This window comes from Triticum aestivum, chromosome 3B (assembly GCF_018294505.1).
Source record: "Triticum aestivum cultivar Chinese Spring chromosome 3B, IWGSC CS RefSeq v2.1, whole genome shotgun sequence".
Lineage (NCBI taxonomy): Eukaryota > Viridiplantae > Streptophyta > Magnoliopsida > Poales > Poaceae > Triticum > Triticum aestivum.
The window spans coordinates 804,399,726-804,423,592 of NC_057801.1; the positions used below are offsets into that span (position 1 = coordinate 804,399,726).

Below are 23,867 nucleotides of genomic sequence, written 5' to 3' on the forward strand. Positions count from 1 at the left end.
GTTGGGTGTCAAAAGTTTTGATCCACCTCTGGTGAAAACGACAAATTCCCGCTGATTTAGTTGGAAGCGGGTCAAATTTGAACTGCAGGTGCCTCATAGTTTGCTCTTTATTTTTTCCAAAAATCATTTCTAGGTAAATAAGTATCTATTTAATCAGAAATACATTTTTTGATGGCGAGACATCGAGGTTTGGACGGTGGCTGAGGGCCCCAACTCTAGAGCACATAAGCTCGCATGCCCGCCGCGTGGTCACCGCGTGACCGTGGCGTTGCCATGCATTTTGGGCGGCCTAGGCATGTCTAGTGGGTTGGTCACTCCCCAGGTAGGTGCTAGGAAGAAAATTATAACATAAGATTTTCATGAGGAGACCGAACTATGCTCAAACATGAATTAGCAGCCAAGTGTTTTATTAGCGGTACGGGAAATGCACATGGCCAATGGGCGTGAGTTTTGGCTAAGGATGATCATATACTAAGAAGAATGTCTTCACAAATATGTAGGGAAATCAAGAATATATAAATAACACTTCCTTCACAAAGTGCTGCTCTGAATAGGAAAATGAATATAGTTGAGTTATTTTTGAACTAGGCAAGGAAGGTTTTTGACATATTTGATGAAGATATGATCCAAACAATTTATGAGATTTTTTTGGGAATTTTTGGAATAACAGAAATATAGGTTGCTTCACAACCTAGGGAAAAAATTGACACATGGACATGACACATAGGCAAAACTGATGAGATGGCGCCTAGTCATCACAACCCACCACAATCTACAAGGCTATGACCATCTATATTGGTCGTTAACAACTAGAAATAAGGCAGCGAACCAGCACTGTTTGCTTTATGACCATTTTGTGTAAGGAAATTACGACCTTTCTGACCAAAATGGTCGCAATGGTTTAGGGTTTGGACCCCCCGAACAGCTTTTGACCAATTGGTCTCAAATGGTCATAGATCTATGACCAATTCTTCTAGGGTCAATGACAGAAGGTCACTAGTTGACATATTTCTTGTAGTATCTTCCGATATGAGGATGTATGGCAGTCCCATGCAGAGTATGACAGTTTTGTTGCTGAGGCGTGGAGAAGGAACCATGCTGGACAAGGACTTGCAGGAATATAGGACACCTTACATAAACTCCAAAGTGATCTAGGAGCGTGGGGTGCCAAGGAATTCGTATGCCTTGCCAAGAAGGTTAAAAAGCTACAGTCCAAGCTTGAGGTTTTGACGAAGCAATCTATTGGCAGAGGCCCAACGGATGAGGAGAAAGCTACAGTGCTGAAACTTCGTGAAGCATTAAGGCAAGAGGAGGTGTGGATGAGACAGCGTTCCCGAGTGTCGTGGCTGCGGAAAGGAGACCGAAACACAGCCTACTATCATGCACAAGTGGCACAGCGGAAACGTTTGAATATGATTGCCAATCTTCGTCGTGCGGATGGATCTTTTTGCGCATCTAAGCCTGAAGATATGGCGGAAGTATAGTCATTCTATCAAAACTTATATTCCTCTCAAGAGTATAATGATATGAGTGAGTTGTTGCAGTATGTTCCCGAGCATGTCACCGGGGAAATGAATATGATGCTGGATAAACCATATGAATTGGAGGAGGTCCGAGCTGCACTGTTTCAAATGTCGCCCTCGAAGGCTCCGGGAGTTGATGGTTTTACTGCGGGGTTTTTCCAGCGGCATTGGAATATCATTCAAGGAGATTTAGTACCCACTATTCTGGGTTTTCTTAACGGGGGCGAGCTACCAGAGGGTTTCAATAATACTTCGATCACACTCATCCCAATGGTACGCAACCCTCAATGCATTGCTCAATACCGACCCATTTCGTTGTGTCCGGTTCCTTACAAGATCGGGGCCAAGATGATCACTAATCGCTTCAAAGAGCTAATGGACATTGTGGTTGGTGAAGAGCAAAGTGCTTTTGTCCCCGGTAGGTTGATTACTGATAATGTTGTGGTGACTTTTGAGAGCGTCCACACGATGAGAAGGAGGAAGAAAGGGAAGAATTTTTCTTGTGCTGTCAAGTTAGACATGATGAAGGCCTATGATCGAGTCGAATGGCACTATTTGGAGGCAATTATGACTAAACTTGGTTTCAGCGGTAAGTTTGTGAACTTAATAATGAAGTGTGTTTCTTCAGTAAGGTTTACAATGAGAGTTAATGGGGAGCTTCTGCCATATTTTACACCATCCTATGGTTTACATCAAGGAGATCTCGTATCACCTTTTCTCTTCTTATTATGTGCAGAAGGACTTACTTCACTGTTGAATTCCTATGGCTCCCCTCTTATTGACAGAGGCATCCGTGTGTCCTTTCGGGCACCATGGGTGAGCCATTTGTTATTTGCCGATGATAGTCTAATCTTCATCAGTGCAACGCAGGAGAGCGTGGTTCGGCTGAATGAAATTTTGATCATATACGCCTCATGCTCCGGCCAGGCTGTAAACAGAGGAAAAAGTGCAGTCTTCTTTTTGCCGAACACTCCAACAGATAGAAGGCATGAGTTGAAGATCCTGTTGGGCATACAAGTGGAGGCATTCAGCGAGTGGTATCTTGGACTCCCAACTGCGGTCGGGAGGATTACTAGTGGTACTTTTGACCACATTGGTGAGAGATCACGCAGTAAAATGAACGGGTGGGCCGAGAGACTTCTAGCCTGCGCTGGAAGAGAATCACTTATCAAATCGGTCATCCAAGCAATCCCAATGTTCAGTATGAGCTGCTCCCTTTTGACAAATAAGGTCTGCAAAAGTTTGACGGCCAGTATGGATAAGTTTTGGTGGAGTGGATCCCTGGATCGTCGATCTATGCATTGGTTGGCATGGGACAAGCTCGATTCCCCATAAGCTCGTGGGGGCATCGGTTTTAGAGACCTGAAGCTCTTCAACTTGGCGCTGCTCGGCAAGCATGGGTGGAGGTTTATCACTAACCCTGAATCGCTTTGTGCTCGGGTAATGAAGGGCCGTTATTTTCCTGATGGTGACTTTATGGAGGCCACGGTGCCAAAGATTTCCTCTGCCATTTGGCGAGCGATAGTGGCAGGCAGGGCGGCGCTCCAATCTGGACTGATTAAGAGGGTGGGAGACGGGACTACAATCTCGATTTGGCATTACAGATGGATCCCAGGCCTCGTGGGGGTATGTGTTTTATAAGGCAGACGGGGAAAAAGTTTCGGCTGACGGCAAATTCTTTGCCGTCTATCAGATAAAAAGTTGACGGCATATTATTCTTTGCCAACTTATCTTTGCCGTCTGAGTTTGCCGTCTGCTTCCTGACGGCAAAATCTTTGCCGTCTGGATTTAGGTCTTTGCCGTATGTGATCCACAGACGGCAAATTACCTGTTTCCTATAGTGTTACTGGATCCCCACAGACCGAAGAACAGATGTGGAAGTCGCTCTGGAAACTCAAGGTGTTGCCAAAGGTTCATGTTTTCTGGTGGAGGGTGGTGCGTGGAATACTCCCAGATGAATGTACCTTGAGGCATCGACATATAAAGGTAATCAGCAGATGTAATGTCTGCAATTTAATGGATGAGGACCTAATGCACGCCCTATTGCATTGCTCCCATGCAAAGTTGTTCTGGGAACAAGCATTTGCTCTCTTCAATCTTCGAAGGCCGCGATTGCACCCGGATACATGGTCCCGTGACATTTTATGTGAGGGGCGGTTTTTTGATGTTGAAAGGGCTCAAATGATATCAGTAATGTGGGCGATATGGCACTCGCGGAATAGAGTTACTCATGCAGATGATCAGCTTGACCCTTATACTTCGGTTAAGAGAATCCTGGAGGATTTGGCCTTGCTTGATATGCCAGACAAACATGCATCGGTGCTCCCGGGCTTTGGGTTGATTCCACCAGAGTTGGGGATCGTCAAGATCAACACAGATGCGGCTCTGAACTTGGACTCCAACAGGATAGGAGTGGGTGGTGTTGCTCGCTCCACAAATGCTTTGTTGGGTGCATGGAGTAAACCCCATCCGGGGATTTCGGATCCGTTCATTGGGGAGACAATGGCGTTGCGCGATGGAGTTATCTTTGCTAATCTACGTGGCTTCTCCCATGTGATCATGGAAACAGACTGCCTGAAGACTGCACCTTTGTGCTAAACATATTCAACATGTAAGTAGATCAGCCAATGTTTCGTCCCACCTTTGTGCTAAACATGCATGCACATTGATGGTCATCGAAAGTTGGACTGGATCTAGACCATCTTTCCTACTCACCAGCCTCTTGGCTGATGATGCTAGGAGTTCTTTCGTTGAATAAAAAGCTCTCAATTGGAACGCAAAAATAATAATTCCTACATGCAGTCAGCACCTGCTAATGACACTAGTGCACAAGGGCCTGGTCCAGATTTCGAGCAGATGTTGTCTGCACGGACGCGGTGATAACCGGGTGCCTAGACACCCGGGTGCTAAAAGTCCATTCTCATGTGTTACCACAGTAATACTAATGCAAAGGAATGCAGAAGAATGTTTTGCGTACATCTATTTTCTTCGGAATTTAAGACCTTATATATGTCTTTGCCCCAAACATTTCTAAGGTATTCGTTTTAGGAGAACAACTATAGTTTTTGCAGTTGGATTTTATTTCTTCTTCTTGCAAATCTTAAGTAACTCAAACATGAATTATATGAAGTGGCATACTCAATATGACTACCGACATTTATTTTGTGAATCACAAGGCAATTAATGGTGGCATCTCACTAGTAGAAAAAGACTCATTTGTCCCGGTTCTAGAGGGCCTTTAGTCCTGGTTCTGGAACTAGGACTAAAGGGTCGGTACTAAAGGCCGCCCCCTTTAGTCCCTGTTTTTATACAAACCGGGACTAAAGGCCCTCCACGTGGCCGCTATCTGGAACTCCACCTTTAGTCCCGGTTGGTACGAAATTTTATTTTTTGAATTTTTTTCTGATTTTCAAATTTTGGATTTTACAATTTAATCTCTAATCACCACTCATCACTGCTCAATTTAACCTCTAATCACTAATCACCCCTCATCATTCCAAATCGTCTAACTTCCCGGCCGGTCACCCATCCTCTCACTACTCCAGCCTGAGCACGCCTAACTTCCGGGTTCTATTCCCCCTCGTTTCCAAGTCTGCACTCGTTGTTTTTCTGACAATAGTAAGGTGTCAATCCTATTAACCCTCAGGAGTTTAGCTTGAGCATGAAGTCATATGTTTCACTGTTTGAATTTGAAACTATTATTCTAAAAAACAATAATTATTTTGTAACACTAATATTTCTTGAAATAAGTAGTTGGACCATAGTTTGACCAGATTTGACCAAATTCAAAATACTAAAATAATTATTTAGTAACACTAATATTCTTGAATAATTATTTAGTACCACTAATACTTCTTGATCATAGTTTGACCAAATTTAACGAAAATAAAAAAACTGAAATTTGAGTATAACTTTTTTTCCTTTTAGAATTTGAGAATTCTAAAAAATTGGAAATAGGCTGTAGGCCGTCAAAATCGGAAACGGATTTTTGTGCTGATTTTTTTGATGTATTATGCATTTTTTCGACATCGTATGCAAAAGATATAGCCGTTTATGTTTTCATAACACTTTTTTTGCAAAACATATCCAAATTTAAGTTTTTTAATTTTCCTAAGATGTAGTAGCATAACTACATCTCGAAGGATTTTAATTTTTGAAGTTTTTATCATTTTTTTTTGCTTTTTACAAAACTGAAAATGCGATCCAAGGGGGGGTGGGGGGTAGACTTTGAAAATGTGACCTTTAGACTAAAGTGGGCGATGCCCTTTAGTCCCGGTTCGTGTCTCAAACCGGGACTAAAGGGCTCATTTGTACCTGGACTAATGCCTTTAGCCGCATGAACCGGGACTAATGCCCACATTGGTCCCGGTTCGTGACTAAACCGGGACTAATGGGCTTATCTTGCTCGAATGAAAGCCCTGTTTTCTACTAGTGTCTACTGCATAATTTGTAGATTATCGATCACTACTGTGAGGTCTACATCTTATCATTTTGATAATATGACTACCTTCAATGTGCTCTTCCAAATATTAATACTGAATGTGACTACCTTCAATGTGCTCTTCCAAATATTAATACTAAATGTGACCACCTCCTTCCACGTCTGCGCACATTCCCGCCCAACACCAGCATTGAATTGGCGCTCCGGCCAAGGGCGCCACCCGCTACATGCCTGACTGAATACGCCTCCTCACCGCATTAAACCCGCGTGGAAGTCGAGAAACCTACTCCGGCCACACGTCCGTTCACGAGCATGGCGACATTAAACACAATGCTAGGCAAGAAGGAGGCCAGACGTTGGGGAAAAATAGCATCACTCCGCCGTTCCCCATCTCCTCCTTCCACCATTTTTCTTCACCCTTTCCATGGCATTTGATGAGAAGGAAGAGCAGTTTTTCGGCATAAAAGCCGGTTGGGTAGCCCGCCGGATGTGAGCGGCAGCTTGCTGCTCTACCTCTAAGACAGATGGAGCAAATTGCCGCTCCAAGCCGGCGCGTGGTTCAGCAACTCGCCGCTCCAAGCCAGCTCGCAGAGGAGTGCCGAATTGATCACAGACGACACGGGGGAGCACGGCGGCACGGGCATCATCGCTGTTGTGGACAGTGTCGGGTCGTACCACGCCTCCCGTGCCTGCGACCGCGCCATCCGTCGTGCATCTGCGTCTGCCGCCAACATCGAAGGAAAGTAAAACATGGAAGGATGCCGTTGCTTGGGTCCCAGGAAGGCCACCACCGGCGCATCACCGACTTGTACAGTCGTTGACATGTTCGGTTCTTTATCTCAGACCATCGTCGGCCACCATCTGGGCTCCACGGAAGCGCAGGAGCCCCTCCCATCCCTTCCGGCCGGAGCACCCTCTTTGCCAGTCTACTGAGCGGAGCAACCTAACATAGGGAAGATAGGGGACGTATGTGCCTCCGGGACTCTCAGTAGTATGATGAGCAGGCTGCCGGCCATGGGAAAGACAAAGCGATGCATCACGGTTGGTCGTAGGCTAGCGTAGTGTATCCTTGTCATGGAGTGGAGCTCTGCATGAACGTACGTGCACATAGTTTTATCTTTTTTATTTAAAATATGTCCAAAATGTAAATTTACAGTTTTGTGTGAAATCTGCTTAGTTTGTATGAATTATATCTGGTTTGCTGAAAAAATGTTTGTAATGTATGTGGGCAGCGTTTGATGGTTGCCTCCCGCGTCCTTGTCTAGGACTGGTCTCTTTTTGGGGACGATTACGGGAGGAAATTTGCGAGTCACCGTCGAAGTGGCACGATGGCGACATGACATGAATTGGAAGGAACCCTTGCACGGACACACGCTAACACGAAGGCACCAACAATTCCCCGGCTAAGCAAACATGCGCCACTCCAACTTTTCGTCGAAGCAGATTTTCCCCGTGCGCTCCCCTGCTTTTCTCCTCCACGAGAACCATCTCGACTGTCACGCCAAAGTCACGTATGCCCCCACGAAAGCTTCACATCCTTTTCCACTTGCTATCATTTGTTGAACTACGAGACTATGACATGCTCACAATTATTCACCTCTTTTTTCCCTTTTCCACTTGTTATCGAGTGTGCACCCTCCTTCCTCTTTGTGCCACTTCCATTTGTGTGTTCTATAGATGGTGCTTGGATAGTGATCTCACATGGAAATGATACTCCAATAAATGACTCAAGTTCTTGCACCTTCATCTGTTGACATGGTCAACAACATCAAGAATACCCTTATGCAAATATTTCATCTTCTCCTCATAATTTTTGGCAGCCATCATGCCCATATTGTACATAGTGCATGTACCTGAGTATAGTTGATTAGTGGCAAGTGAAATTGATTTAGTTGACCCTTGAATGGTGGTGCCATTTGAGTCAATTAACGTCATCTTTGTAGCCATTTTGTCCACCTATCAAGAATATATTGACTTGGGATCTCCTTCAATTTCTCTCTTTTGAGGACAAGGATGATGTGTGAATAGGGTATACCCACATATTTAAGCAATTTGCAAAAATAGTGTGAAATCTTCGTCGTAGTATTTTACATCACCTCTCTAACTTTGCCACTTAAATTAGAGATACGAGTGGTTTGTACCTTCACCAACTTGTTCTATTGTAAGTACATCACACATGTCCCTAACAGCGATCAACTCATCTTGAAATAGATGAAAAAATAGTATGAGTATAGGCATCTCTAGCATGACTCTTAATGCTCCAAGTGGTCTCTAGTAACAGTAGTGTATGAATTGTGCTATTGTCATCACCCAATTCTTTTTGGCATTCCTTTTCAGTGACACTTTCAAATCCTATCCAAAACTCAAGTAGAGAGTCGACGACTAACAAAGTGACTAAAGAAAACATTTTCACTCTCAGATGTCGATGTAGTCCGCAATAACCCACCAAGGAAGACACCTATGAAGTATGCAGGTATCCATCATTGACTAACTTGCCAGTCAACCATGTGTTGCTCTCTAGTCCACTAGTTCATGTTCAGTCGAATTAGTGTGTAAGACACGATAGTCAGTTAAAAATTCATAATTCTTATCGTTTTGTACTAAACTTTTTTATTTTGTAACATTTGGTATTTTCACTAAATGTATGCCGTGTTTTTTTTGTACATCGTTGCATAATATTTATAAATACTATTTTAATGAATAACTAGCATGATTAATAATGTAATCATGCACATGCATGTTATAGTACATAATTTTCATATTGATTAAGCATTTATCACTACAACAATAGTGTGCTTTACTAAAGTGAAATTATGTTCTCGAAATAATAAATTTAGTTTTATATTGGGCTGTTTAAGGAGATCCTTTGTTACAATGGATTTCACACTAAATCTAAGCAAACCCAAAAGTTTCAAATTACACTCAATATTAATGTATGCACCTTATTATTTATTAGAGTGAATCTATATCAATTCAATGTCCATGGTATCCTTAAATATCTAGAAACCTTGTAAGTAGTGTTTCAAATTGTATGAATCTAACAATAATTTGGAGGTTTCTAGAAAATCGGACTATTTAGTTTATGAGTAATGAAAAACATATATCTTATGTGTATCAAGTGTGAACAATTAGATTGTCGTCGAGACCCTTCTCCAGCTCTGACTCGTTAACAGTGATATGTTTGCAACAAAATTTTCCTTACTTGTTTTTGAACATGCATCCTCTATTGTTGCGGTATAAACATACAAGATCATATTATTTGTTTAGCATGCATGATATATTTTTTAGAATAAAACATATGTCTGCTGTTTTATTCATTTGGTTTTAGCTACAATTCTTCCTGAAATAGCCGTTGTTACTATAAGGTACCTAGTTAACTAATACCAAAGAATTAGTCTTTTTGAAGTCGACTCGGAAATGAACCCCATCAGATTGGATTTGTGTTTTAAAAGCAACAACAGAAGAGACAATGAATGTATAAACGCACTACAATTCATAGGTTTATAGATGCTACCGCTACTCTTTAATTTGTATGCATGCCGAAGTTTTATTTCCATGATATCTTGCAATGCAAGTGTATGCATACATTTCCGGCTGAAAATAACATTAGGTTCGATATTAGAGTTCCAAAGCTGTAGTGTGGAAATCATAATCATGGTTGGGACAGCGCGTAATGCAGAAAAACTTATACATCAATTTTGAGAAATGGCATTGCAGAAATGGTCTATAAACACTGTACATTTGCAAACTTGTAGAATCTGTCTCCTCCAAAGGATTACAAATAACGTCTATTCGATGGCTTTAGATGTGGATGTTATCTCTATGATACAAATTTGATCGTTGTTTTACTATATGCACACACTAGTACAAATAACTAAAAAATGTATACCTTTAAACATCATATAATACTCTGAAACGAGCCAAGTAAGGTAAATTCTACAAAACATATCATAAAACATGGCAGAAATCTCAAAGCGAGAGTGAACATTGTATCCGATGCACGGTAAAACAAGAAAAAATGAATCTATGGAAGAGGTGAAACACGTGAAATTGATACTTACATGCTGGAGTATTTAACAAAAAAACTACCACATTTAAGGTTTCGATCCTACGGAACTACTACATTAAAATCGTAAGCAAAAACTATCAGCTGAACCTAATTTTTTTCCAAAACGACCACGGATAGTGGCCGGTTTAGACGATTTAGATGCATTTACGGCAGGAGGGGCCTGCTTTTCGGGGGAAGTGTGAGGGGAAAGTCAACTCCATTACGTTGGACCGTTAAGTTGACCGTTATGACTCGGGGCTCACATGTCAACAGGAACTTTCTTCTTCCTCCCCTCTTTCTCTCTTTGACAATTTAACTAGCACCTTGTGTGCATCGGGCAGCACCACCGCACCGACATCGGCGAGCAGCGGCAGCCCGTACTCGTACGCACCTTGTGTGCATCAGCGCTCCCAACCAAATAAATGGTTGGAAAACACTACCGCTCCATCCAACTACAGCGGCACGATGGCGACATGCATGAGAAGGAAGGAACCCACACACGCACGCACGCCAAACGCGGAGGCGGCGCCCACATTTTCCCGGCAAAACAAACGCACGCGCAGCCAACGTCGAACTTTTCAGTCCCCGAAGCAGATTTTCCCCGTGCCTTCTCCACGAGAACCATCTCGGCCGTCACGCCAAAGTCACGTACGTCCCCCACGAAAGCTTCGCATCCATTCCTGGAGAAGACTACTGACCTGCCGTGGTTGACCACCCAGAAGAAAAAGAAAAACCCGCCGTCGTCGAGCCCGCCACACGGCATGTACGTACGTCCACGACGACCACGGCATCTCTCCTCGGGCCCTGCATGCCGTGAAGCTTCCAAGGACCGCGTCGCGCCCGAGTATATATGCACACGCGCACCTCCAAGATCACGCAGCAGCAACCTACAGCTCTATAGCAAAGCAGATGATCTAGGAAACACAGGCAGGATCAAGATCAACTAAAGTCTTATCAAGTGCCTCTCGATTGTCGACCATCCGGCGAGAATGGTTGTGACGAAGTCGGGCGAGCTGAGGGCGCTGTTCTTGTCACTGGACCGGGACGCGGACGGCAGGATCTCGGCGGCGGAGCTGCGTGGGTGCATGCGGGCGACGCTGGGCGAGGACGTGCCGGTCGAGGAGGCCGAAGCGATGGTGTCGTCGGTAGACGCGGACGGCGACGGGTTGCTGTGCGAGGCGGAGTTCCTTGAGCTGGCGCAGCAAGCGGCCTGGGCGGGCGCGGACGACGAGAACGACGAGCTGAGGATCCGGGCGCTGAGGGAGGCGTTCGGGATGTATGAGATGGAGGGGCAGGGGTGCATCACGCCGGCCAGCCTTGGGCGGATGCTCGGCAGGCTTGGCGCTGAGCAGGGCGCCGGCGAGTGCCGCGCCATGATCTGCCGGTTCGATCTTGATGGTGACGGCGTGCTCAGCTTCGACGAGTTCAAGATCATGATGAGCTAGAGGCCTGACCCCGGACCCAAGCATATACCATCTCCGTCTTGCATATAGCCCCTTCGCTCGTTCATTCATTCGATTGTTACATGGTAGTAGACTAGTAGTACAAAATTTGTAGTGATGATGCACAGACAGTAATTGATCTATGTGATACCTTTGGTCTCAATCGATTGTCGGTGCTTTTGGTATTTGATTGTGTGTATCTCGAGGAATTCAGATGCCGGAAATGAATGGAAAAGGTGTATGTGAAGGGGCTGACTTCTCATCCTCGGCTCCAACCCTTTAAGCTGGGGAGTATCATACACTAGTATCCTGTTGTTGTATGACACTACCTCCGTAATGCATAGCATGAACTAATCTGAAATATCATGACACATAGTACTCCCTCTCTCTCAGTTTACAAGGCGTGCGCGTATCCCTAGGTCGTCTATTTGACCAACCTAATACAAGTCATATATTACAAAAAATATATCAATATAAAATTCAGATATTCTATTTTCAAACCGTATAATTTTTGTGTTATATAGTTTATATTAGGGTGATAAAATTGACAACCTAGGTATACGCGCAGGACTTGTAAACTGAGACGGAGAAAGTAGCGTAGAATTTATTGAAGAATATATACACAGGAGCTCCTGGGTGCATCAGGCCTGCCAGCCTCGGGCGGATGCTTGGCAGGCTTGGCGCCGAGCGGGGCGCCGTCGAGTGTCGCTCCATGATCTGCCGGTTCGACCTCGATGGTGATGGCGTGCTCAGCTTCGACGAGTTCAAGATCATGATGAGCTAGAGCGCCTGACCCCGGACCCAAGCATATACCATCGTCGTCTTGCGTATAGCCCCTTCGCTATTTTATTCATTCGTTCATTTGATTGTTACATACATGGTAGTAGTACAAAAATTGTCATGATGATGCACAGTAATTGCTCTATGTGAATACCTTTGGTCTCGATCCATTGTCGGTGCTCTTGGAATTGGATTCTGGGTTTCTCAATGAACTCAGATGCCCGAAATGAATGGAAAACGTGATTGTGTGAAGGGGCTGACTTGTCATCCTCGGCTCCAAACCCTTTAGACTGGTCGTAGCGGGGAGTACCATATACTAGTATCACCCATATGATACTAGCATATGATACTTGCATAATATTATAAGTTAGTATCTTAGATGGTCTCAATTATTATCATGCATGACACATAGTAGCATAGAATATATTATGATATGGTATCATAATATGATAACTCAACCCTCTCTTTCTTTGTTTAATTCCACGCCACCTCATAAAATTACCTAGTTCGCATGCAGGATACTAGCTATGGTACTCCCATTACGACCAGCCTTAAGCTTTGTTCGGTAGTCAGGGGACCAAACCAACCCCCTAGGGCATTCAATCCACCCAGAGATTGGGTAATCCCCACTCCCTCACCCAATCCATGTAGGGATTAAATCTCTAGATGCCCTCAATCCATCCCTCACCCAATCATGTTCGGTTAAATCCCTGCTAGTAGGTAGCCGCTGCCGCCAAGTTCACATTGGGCTTCGCCGCCGCCAAGAGTTCACCTCCTGGTCCTACGTGGTTTGTTTTCTACAGTTGAGGTGACGATTCTGTTTCCCCATGTTTTTTGCAAGGATTGAAGGGGTTTCGGTTGGGAAACGGCCCACGCGGGGCTTAACTGAACCCGCACGAACGGATGGGCCGAGATACACCCCGGCGAAGGTGCTACCTGTGGACCCATGTGGGATTGAGCAGGGAACACCGCGTGTATGGGCGTAATCGGACAAGCACTTAGAGGGCTGCATGTGAATAGTTTGTTTCTAATTCAAAATATAGGAGTAACCAAATACACACTCGGGTTATATGGTTTACATTTGAGAGTCATAGCACCAAATATACCAAAATAGTCCCTGCTATATTATTTAGGCACAAAATATGTGTAAGTTGCCAAAAATTTATTTAGGGCCTCTATTCAATTTTCTATGCCACTAGACTAAGATCCAACCATCATCTTTTTTTTCTTCTTCCTCCAGCTTTTATTTCGTCCGACCGTTCCTCCTTCCACCAAACCGACTTACCCAAATTGCAAATTCAATGGACTTACATTTTTTTAAGCAAAAGACAGCCTTCCTCTCTGATTTTCTATTAAAGAGATAATTTGGTTCCTATCTTACTAACTAACTCCCACCAGCAACTACAACAAAGCTAAAAACATCTTCAACCCAAGAGGCAAAACATCTGGGAAAAAACAGCTCAGCAGATGAAGAACCTAGAGTCTCCAACGCCACAAACAAGGGCTGACACAAACATATTACACAAAAACTCCAGAGTTTTAAACTCAACAATACTAGAAGCTACCAACACAAGACCTAGAGCCAAACCACAACTACAAATACAGAAGGTAAATTTGAAGCAGACATCAGCATCCATGGGAAAGATATCACCAAGCAAAAGTCTGCTTCCAGAAAAATTCCAAAGCGCCAGTCCAGTATTAGCCACTGATCCCTGAGAACTCCTAGTCTCCACCCTTGTGAAGCTCTATACACCTCGTTTGCTACATGCTCTATGATTCTTGCCCCCAGCATCAACACCCTTTGATTTTCCTCATTTATCTACAGAATGGCCCAAGAAGATATCCAGTGATATATCAGTTTGATGAGAATAATTGGTTCATGATTGCGGCGGAGAAGAAGCGGAGTGGAGCCCGGGTGTAGCATTGGAGGAGACGGAGTCGTCGAGTTCCGGCAATGGTGTGACCGGGTGGCTAGAGTGGTGGAGCGGCGGCGGAGGCGAGATAGAAAACGGATGTAGAGAAAAATGAAAGGATAGATGCATGGGGTCCGGGATGAGTTTTGGGTGGCCGGGGGTGTGCGAGTCCTACATGACTACTATTCAGTCTCCCGCAAAGCGTCCCACGTTTATTTTGACTTTGCAAAAAATGCGTCCGGGTCGATCAGCAGATCGATAGAGACCCTTGTTCAATGGCTAAACACGTTCGGAGGTCCGAACGGTTGTGGGTGGTGGTCTGCTTTGGAGATGCCCTAACAGAACCAAACCTATCGCAAAAAAACACACACAATTATTGAACGGAGGCAAGTGAAATGTGTACACCTTGCATCAACGCTCGCAACCAAACAGCTGACAAAATAAATTGCTCCATCCAACAGCAGTGGCACGACCTATCTCATTGCCAAAACGCATCCCCCCGCGGCTCTCGCGTCGCCCCTCACGGGCGACTCGAGAGCGACCTAACCCTAGCCTCGCCGTCCCACTCCCTCCCCCTTCCCCGCCCCGCCGCCACCCAAGGCGCTCGCCGGCGCGGCTGCTGGTGAAGGTGGCGGCGAGGCACTGCTGCTCTGCGCTGCAGGGGCCCCTGGATCTCAGGGTGGCGGCCCTGGTTGGCGAGGGCGGCGTCGATCTCGTCCGGCGGATGGCACCGCCGGTGCTGGCCGTCCCCACTGGCCGTGTGGGCGGCGGTGAGGCGGTGGAGACTCATCGCTGCTGCGGGCTGCGCTGCTGGCCTCGGCTGGCTTGCTTGCCGGTCTTCTCTCCTCTGCTGTGGTCCTCCCTCGCCGATCTGGGTGCTGCTCCTCCGGGCGGCCAGATCTGGCACTTGAGGGTGGGTGGTGGCCGTCCTAGAACGGGGGAAACCCCTGGTCGACCTCCCGCGACCCCGACGATGGCGGCGCTCCGGTGTCGATCTCCCTCCTAAGGGTGTGTCGGGCTTCTTCGTCACCTCACTCCTCCTCTCCCACGATCCCGGGCGAAAGCCTTGGCCTTGCTGGTGGAACGGCGGCGGCGCTGTGGCGTCTCGGTCCTCCTTGGAGGCATCGTTCAAGGGAGGGTGAGGTTGTGGTCTCGCGGCAAGGTGCGTGGTGGCGGCGGCGTTGCTCTGCTCTCCGGGATGGCGGCTATGGTGGTGACGAGGTGGCCCCCCCCTGCAATCCTTCAACGGCTCTTCGTCTTGTTCGGCTCTGGGCAGCCGGTCGGTGGACGGCGTCTGCGTGTTGTGGCATGGTTCAGACGTAGGGGCGATGGGATCTCCCCTCCGGCAAGGCTCGGGGCGGCCAGATCTGGAGCCATGATTTTCTCCATGCAGCACGGGTCCTCTCTGCATTCACTTGTGCTGTCTACTGATTGCAGTTGCTCCGCTGTTCTAGCTTGCGTAGAGTTCTCCGGCAGCTTGATCCTGTTTTCGCTGTGGTGGCGCCCTGCTCGCCATTGCTCTGCTTAGCTCTGTAATATGTGTGCACGCCGCCTTTTTCTTTCAGTTTTTCTTCAAGCTTTCGCCTTTGTATCAGCACTATTATATCCTAGCCGGTTGATGGCTTCACTAATTTGAAGTCGGGCTTTACGTCTTTTGTCTAAAAAAAGAGCAGTGGCACGATGCCGACATGGAACGAATTTGCGTAGGAACCCACGCACGCGAGCGAACGCGGGGACGGCCAGAAGACTACACGCGACGCCAACCGACGCCGACCCCTTTTGCCAAGTCGGACCGCACGCACGCGCAACCAACGCTCATCTTTCGGGAAACAAAACACTCTTCCCCGCGCGCTTTTCTTTGTTTCTCGAATAAATCGACACACGGACGCCACGCGAAAGCTTCGAATCCATTTCCTGGAGAATACTGACCTGCATGCCGTGGTTGACCGCCCAGACCACAAGAATAACCCGCATGTCCACCACGACCACGGAATCTCTCCTCATGCCGTGAAGCTTCCATGGACCGCGTCGCGCCCAGAGTATATATATGCACACCCGCACCTCAGGACCTAGGAAGCCCAGGCTGAGCCTGTCTATAGTCGTCCATCCAGAGAGAATGGTTGCGACGAAGTCGGGCGAGCTGAGGGCGCTGTTCGCGTCGCTCGACAGGGACGCGGACGGCAGGATCTCCGCGGCGGAGCTGTGGGGGTGCATGCAGGACACACTGGGCGAGGATATGCCGGCGGAGGAGGCCTAGGCGCTGGTGGCATCGGCAGACGCGGACGGCGACGGGCTGCTGTGCGAGGCCGAGTTCCTCGAGCTGGCGCAGCAGGCGGCCTGGGCGGGTACGGACGAGGAGAACGATGAGCTTAGGATCCAGGCGCTGAGGGAGGCGTTCGGGATGTACGAGATGGAGGGGCAGGGGTGCATCACGCCGGCCAGCCTGGGCCGGATGCTCGTCAGGCTCGGGGCCGAGCGGGGCGCCAGCGAGTGCCACACTGCCACGCCATGATCTGCCGGTTCGACCTCGACGGCAACGGCGTGCTCAGCTTCGACGAGTTCAAGATCACGATGAGCTAGCTACCTCGCGCCTGGACCCAAGCATATACCCCTAGTTTCGTCTGCATATAGCTCTTTCGCTCGTTCGTTCGTTCATTCATTCATTCATTCGATTGTCATATGGCACTAGTACAAAGTTTGTAATGATGATGCTCAGACAGTAACTGATTATTTTTACCAAAAGGGGTCAAAAAATATTTTTTGAACATCATTTTATTACTTACGTTTTACAAATATTTAAAAGATTATCTTGAGTGTTTTATTTAAAAAAAATATTATTTAAGTTTTATTAAAAAATAGATAATACACAATTTATACTAAAATGTTCCTATTTACTAATCAACTTGTGTATGTATAATATTTTTACACACAAATATTTGAAAATAATCATATTTCTTATGTTTTACAAATATCTTAAAAAGATAGCGCGTGCAAAATGGGTCACAGTATCTGTATCCCAAATAAGCTCCACATGATCCTCGCTTAATATACTCCCTCCATTCCTAAATATAAGTCTTTTAGACATTTCAATGCGGACTACATATATACGAAGCAAAATGAGTGAAACTACATTCTAAAATATGTCTATATACATCCGTATATATTTTTTATTGAAATCTCTAAAGAAAAAATTTAGGAATGGTGAGAGTATAAATTTGTTCTCCAGTTTACACATCCAAATGTGAATGCTGGAGTGGCCATACGAGCAGTTGATCTAAAAGTGGGTGTCTGGTTAGAGCTTGGAGGTACCCTTTTTGTGTGTGTATATATAAATTCTAGGACTTTTTGTGCAAGTGTATTGCGTAGTTGGATTTTTTGGCAAATGAAAAATACGAGTGTGTCCTACACAAAAATGCATAGGTCCAGGGTCCTCACTCAATGACAAGTGGGGCCATACACATGGATATGCCAGCATACGCGTTCGTGACCGTATCTGCACGCTTGAGTTATGTTTCAATACCATATTTTTAAAATTTTAACACCAAGCTGAACATGCAATGCAAGTTTCTATGTGTTTCAGTGATATTACCTCTTTTTCAACTGGTAATTGATTTTTTCCTTCTTTTTAGTGTCAGATTTTGTGTGTGTGCGTGTGTGTCATGCATGTGCCGGTGTTGTGCAGGTGCAGGTGTTGTGTATAGTGTGCGTGTGTTGCCACCATGTCCGTGTACATGTACATGTGCATGTCTCTGTGTGTGCTTGGTTCTGAGCGTGTGTGTGTGCGCGTGCGCGCTTGTGCGGAAGATGACATCATTGGTGGAGATACGTTCTATTTCGACATGTAAGGTACAATTAATCTTTTAATTTAAAAACTACAGAAAACATAAATATACACATTTCAGTTTGACTTTTTTTTATTGTTTATCAAGTACAATTAATCTTTTAATTAGTCGTTTTTTCCTTTATGTGTGTTGTGAATATTAGGGGTAGGGGGGGTTGTACATATACACATAAGTATTATACCAGATGTGAGAAAATTACACTAGAATGCAAAATTTGCATTATTATACGGTTATTTTTGCATTTAAGAAATTATGCAATTTCATTAGAAATTGTGTGCAAAACAATTCATCATTTGCTTTTATTTTCTTATTTTATTTTCTTTCTTATTTAATAATAATACCAACACAAATAATTGATTCTTTCCTTGAAATTTATTTTTTCAAAAAACCACTATTATGCACTTATTGTTTCATATTATGAAAACGCGTAATTTCCATGTAATTTTGTGCAAAAAAAATTCATTCTTTTTTTCATTTTCTTTCTTCTGGAAGGGTAATACCAATACCACTAATCCATTCTGTCTTACAAAACTTTATTATTTTGGTTTATTTTCTTCTTTAATTAAGGGCAATGCACATGCTAATAAACCATTCCTTCTTAGATTTTTTTTGCGAAAATACCATTATTATGCTTATTCTTGTATATTACAAAAAACGTATTTTTTGTCTAAATTGTATGCAAACTTTATCATTACTAGTAAATGTGCACGTGCAACGCACGTTATATCCGAGGAATTTTTTTCATTAGGACGCGCATATTCAATCGAAACAAATTAAATCCCCTTTTAAATCTGATCACAACTCACGAGTTGAATTGCAGAAAATTTAGTACACAATGGGTAATTGAGCATACACAAAAAGTCCAGTCACATATCTCTCGTAATGCTACGCCTTTAATTCTTCTATCGAAAAAACTACCATATGCCCTAGGATAACCACCATGTGCGCATCCATGTGACAATAGCTTGTACCTTTCACCTGACATGATTCTTAGTTGGTTGTGCCTCCTCTATTTCTCTAAAAGATACAAAAAAAGACAATGTCATGTGTAAAGCTAGAATAACCAGACAATGAAGTTGTGCGAACTAAAAGCTATCTAACTTGATTACAACTCAAAACTACTCCCTCTGTTCCTAAATATAAGTCTTCTTAGAAATTTCAATATGCACTACATATGGATGTATATAGACTTATTTTAGAGTGTAGATTCACTCATTTTGCTCCGTATGTAGTCCATATATGAATCTCTAAAAAGACTTGTATTTAGGAACGGAGGGAGTAAAATTTTTCAGGTTAAGAATGATCCTGATGACATATGATGGCCGCACCTTGAAACTAATTATTTGAATTAGAACATGCATTTGGAAAACAAAGAAGTACTACACTGGAACATGCATTTATAAAAATACAATGATGCATCTGAAGAAAGATACTACTATACTGGGAATGCACTTGGAAAAATCAGTGCAACTTGCTTATCACGTGTAGAAGATGTGAATTTTAACAAGCAAGATATGAGCAATAGCGTGAGCCTGGTCTTGACAAGTTAGACAAAGCCACATATGCACTCTTCTTTCTTAATGCCTCATTGTCGCCAACATCTGAATGGTTGCCTTGATACTTTGGCAAAGCCACTGCAATCTATAAAATAAATCCATTGATGGTCACACTAAAAGTTTGCTCTTTATAAGCATTGAGTTTTCGACAGCCTCAAGAATAGAGAACACTACAAAGAGCTATTTTTGTCATGGATAATCAATTAAATAGGCACTAATGAACTGCTGCATGCACACAATCAGTTTCAGTGATTGTACAAAACAAAAACGAAGGTGAACAAACATGTACATGGGCGTTTTGAAGGTAAGGGAAGCAATAACATCACTCAGTGCAGACAGTGACTTGTCGATGAACTTTGCCTCCTTATACCTCTCTCCTTCTAATTCAGTTTTGGGAAAGTGGTCACTTCCAGCATGGTCAAACAACCATATGTGGGTTCTACTCCTTTGCCCAGTAAGCAAATGCCCACTCATGATGGTGACCCTAACCAAGATGCAAGTGAAACAGAAGTTCGGATGTCATTATCCCATTGCTAAAATATGCTCATTACTATGTCAAGTATGCTAAATTAAATAGAACTGGTTCAGTAACACTTCTTGATTAAATCAACTAACACAGCTATTATCTGGAACAACTTCCATAGTGAACATTTTCACTGTTCCAGTTTGCCCACATTGAAACCATACATCACTGACCTCACGACTGACAGATTCTTAGCAAATACAACATCTGAATAAAACATATAGAACAGAACCAATTAAATTCAACATCATCCAACAATATTAGCATATTTAAAATATATTGAGAAAAGGAATACATATGCTTATTATCGTGTTGAAAGACTGTCCAATTCATGAATTTGATACATCACAACGTTTGGAAGAAAACTTAAATGATTGCCCTATTCATAAATTTTCATGAATGCAGGAGCGGTAAAATTCAATTTGCAAGAAGCTTTTGAAAATGCAGATTGTGATGTTCCACACACCATCTATTGTATTATTTTCTCATCCAAATTTCATACCATGCAATAAATAGGAGATAGAAGAATATAAGGAACATGCTTAGGCCTGCCTCTGTCATTCCCTCTCTGCCACTTCCCTTCTGTTGTACTCCTGCTAGTGTTATGCAACATATAAGAACAATCTGCAGGGTGGAAGAACAGAATTACAGACGGGAAATAAAGTTTGATGCAAATATTTTAAAACTGCAAACATTATACAATGCCAAGCTCTCTAATATTTTTTAGGGAAGAAATCACTCTTTTTCGGATGAGTGATGTGAGAGACGCATCAAACAAGGGTTTTACGTCAAATTTGGACTAAAAAGTAAGTTTTTAGATATTTATACTATTATTAAAGAGGGATCTGTGGGGATGATCCGTCGTATTTCCAGCTCTGAAATGCGTCTTCCAAAAAAAATTGCGCGCTAAAATGAGGGCCATTGAATCAGCACTCTCTTGTCTCCCATTCTCCCTTCAAGCCTTGTGTCTTCTCCAGCAGAACCATATGCTGATCTGCATATCTACCACTGCCACATACACATACTAAACATTCAGATTAAGCTCAAGTTCCACTCATCACTCTTTTCGTAAAAGACAAACGATCTGTTGTTCTAGGCTGCTTGCTATAGACAGAGGGGCACTATAAAGCTTTGTTTAGTTTAGGCACTTGCAGATAGCATGTGAATCTATGAAGTGTCCTTACTTTACACTACACATGTTCTTTTTAGAAAAGACGCTACATTTAGCAAGATGTTAAGTAAGATGAAGATCCACGCCAATGGACGGGTAGATTGCTGCACAAAAGCACCCGAGGGGCAACAATGTGTACGAACCTGAAGTCCTGAATAACTCACGAAATTTATTTTGTTACCCTCTAGCGCTTCAGCCCAAGATCAACTCAAGTTTACTGTTCGGATAGTTCAGACAACTGACAAGTTGGTCGCTCTACCTGTGCCCGGCCAACAAGAACCCTACACATTCTAAATGTCATCGCAATCATAATGCCAACACATCTGTTCATAAATTTTGCAGTTCTATGTATAATCTGGACATACCATTTGCAATGGTGCCGAAGCTTTTCTGGCAGATTTGACAATTAGCTTCACCAATTAGGTTCTTCATATAACGGAAGAGAAAAAAAGGCCAGTCACAAACTCACAATGTTGAATGGATAGATAATCATCTAGTAGCAATATCAACCAATTAACAGGACAAAAGAAACAGTAAGCAAACACTACAAAGTGGTCTTGATATATGAATAAAGTTCTGTACGTTACAGTAAATTACTATATATGAATAAGATTAGGCGTAAGTAATTGGACACTGCTATGAGATGCTAATATTAAAAACATTAACCATGATATTTACTGGGAATATGGAGTATCACGTCGCTCCTATGCTTCATCTGCTTGCTTCTCAAACAGATTGGAAGAGCCAAATCACCTTCATCGGAATGGTACCCAATGGTTGAAACGACATACTCCCTCCGTTCCAAATTACTCGTCGTTGAAATGGATGTATCTAGAACTAAAATACATCTAGATACATCTATATGCGCGACAAGTAATTCGGAACGGAGGGAGTATCAGTGTACAACTTCTGCCTTCAGAGAAAAAATATCGAACACATACCTAGGGCGGCAGGGCTGGCTGGGAGGTGGGACAGATGCGCACTACGGCTAGCCAAGGCGGACACGACGGATGCTGCGCGCGGGAGGAAGGGGGGGGGAGGGGGGAGATCCGCTTGTGGTCTGACGGAGCTCTGCTCCATGCCATGGCGCCCTGCAGCGCGGAACGGAGAGAGGGAGATATATTAGTCAGGGGATGGAGAGAGAAGGAGTTTGAGGGCGTTGAGCGCAGCTTGCGCAGCTTACCAGCAGAGGAGGTCGGCGGCGGCTTGCTGTACGGCGGGCGACGACCAGAGGACGGGTCGACTCGCGGCGATGGGGAAGGAAGCACACGGGAGGAGGGGATCAGGGGAAGGAAGGTGGGGCCGTGCAAGTTGCTGCGGATCCGTTTTTGTGGCATGATTTCGGGTGGAGTCAATCTGGAAATCTGTGAACTGCCTGCGGGATTGCGGGGATTGGGGACGCGGAGCGCTACGAGGATTGACAGACTACCGCGTCTGGTTGGTAGAACATCTGATCTGAGACGTTGATCTCGGTAACAGACTATTGATGCATTATGAATGGTGGGATGTATTTAAGTTAATTTGATCCGAGGGTCCTGGTAAACCTGTGTATAGTTTACCGTGTGGCTTTAGGGGGATTGATGTTTGCTTTTTTAATAGTAGTATAGATATAGATATAAATTTATTTTATTTCATTTCTTCTAGAAGGATGATTCCAATGCTACTAATTCATTTCATGAACACGGAATTTAAGGATCGAGTACATATATTAGTGGTGTCACATTTTCCATCTCTCACACACGCGCACGCATACTCTACACATGCACACACACGTTGCACCGACAGCCACTAACGTGCACGTACATAAAGAAAATAAACACCGTTGAATGAACTAGCTACCATCGTATCACTAGTAGTTTGGGCATAGCTTGGCGTAGCTAGCGGATGGACAGGGTCGTTCATGGACCACCCTAGAATTCCACCATAGCTCATGCACAGTGTAGTAAAAAAATCATTTCCGTGAAAATAAACAAAATTCATGTAATATTTCTATTACGGGACCACCCTAGCACATCAGGTTGGCTACGCCACTAGCCTAGGTGCAGTGAGTACGCTCCAAGACTGACCCTTATATTATTTTCAATCGACTGGCATATAGCCACGCTCAAATCTGGAGTAACTAAATACGCACTCGGGTCATATGGTTTACACTTGAGAGTCTGTGACGCCCGGATAATTAAGCTACAGTAACTCTCTACTAATGACATCATGTCACCACATTTACTGTTGATAAACTCGCGTTGATTCAAACCCGCTCGAAATTCAAATTTAAAATGGAGTCAAACGGTAAAGGTTTTCAAACATTAAAACTAAAATCTCGATCATGTGGCAAATATTCCATTTCTAATTATGGTTGTGAACCAACAAGTTTGCAAAGTGTTTAAATGACCTAAGATAACTAAAATAGTGGCTAAAAAATTTGTTTAAATGTTTTTTAATTTATAAAATACTAAACTATTTTATTTAAACCTCACCTAAAAGTGGCAGTGGCCTAAGTTTATTAAGCTACATTAGGTACAAGTTTTATAAATTATAAAACTGTTTTGGTTTTAAAAAGTTTAGGAAAACAGAAAAGTTAAGGAAAAAAAGCAAAAGAGTAAAAAAATACACAAAGAAGGAACCCCCCCC

At 44.0% G+C, this 23,867-nt stretch overlaps 1 protein-coding gene and 1 pseudogene across 1 annotated transcript; both read left to right on the plus strand.

Annotated features, from left to right (window-relative positions):
- The first annotated feature begins 10,898 nt into the window (after nt 1–10,898).
- Nucleotides 10,899–11,602, plus strand: LOC123066721 (probable calcium-binding protein CML31). Its single transcript, XM_044489755.1, has one exon. It carries the CDS (start codon nt 11,002–11,004, stop codon nt 11,455–11,457), a length of 456 nt encoding a protein of 151 aa, XP_044345690.1. The 5' UTR covers nt 10,899–11,001; the 3' UTR covers nt 11,458–11,602.
- A 4,628-nt stretch (nt 11,603–16,230) lies between these two features.
- Nucleotides 16,231–16,883, plus strand: LOC123066722 (probable calcium-binding protein CML31; annotated as a pseudogene).
- Nucleotides 16,884–23,867: the final 6,984 nt, after the last annotated feature.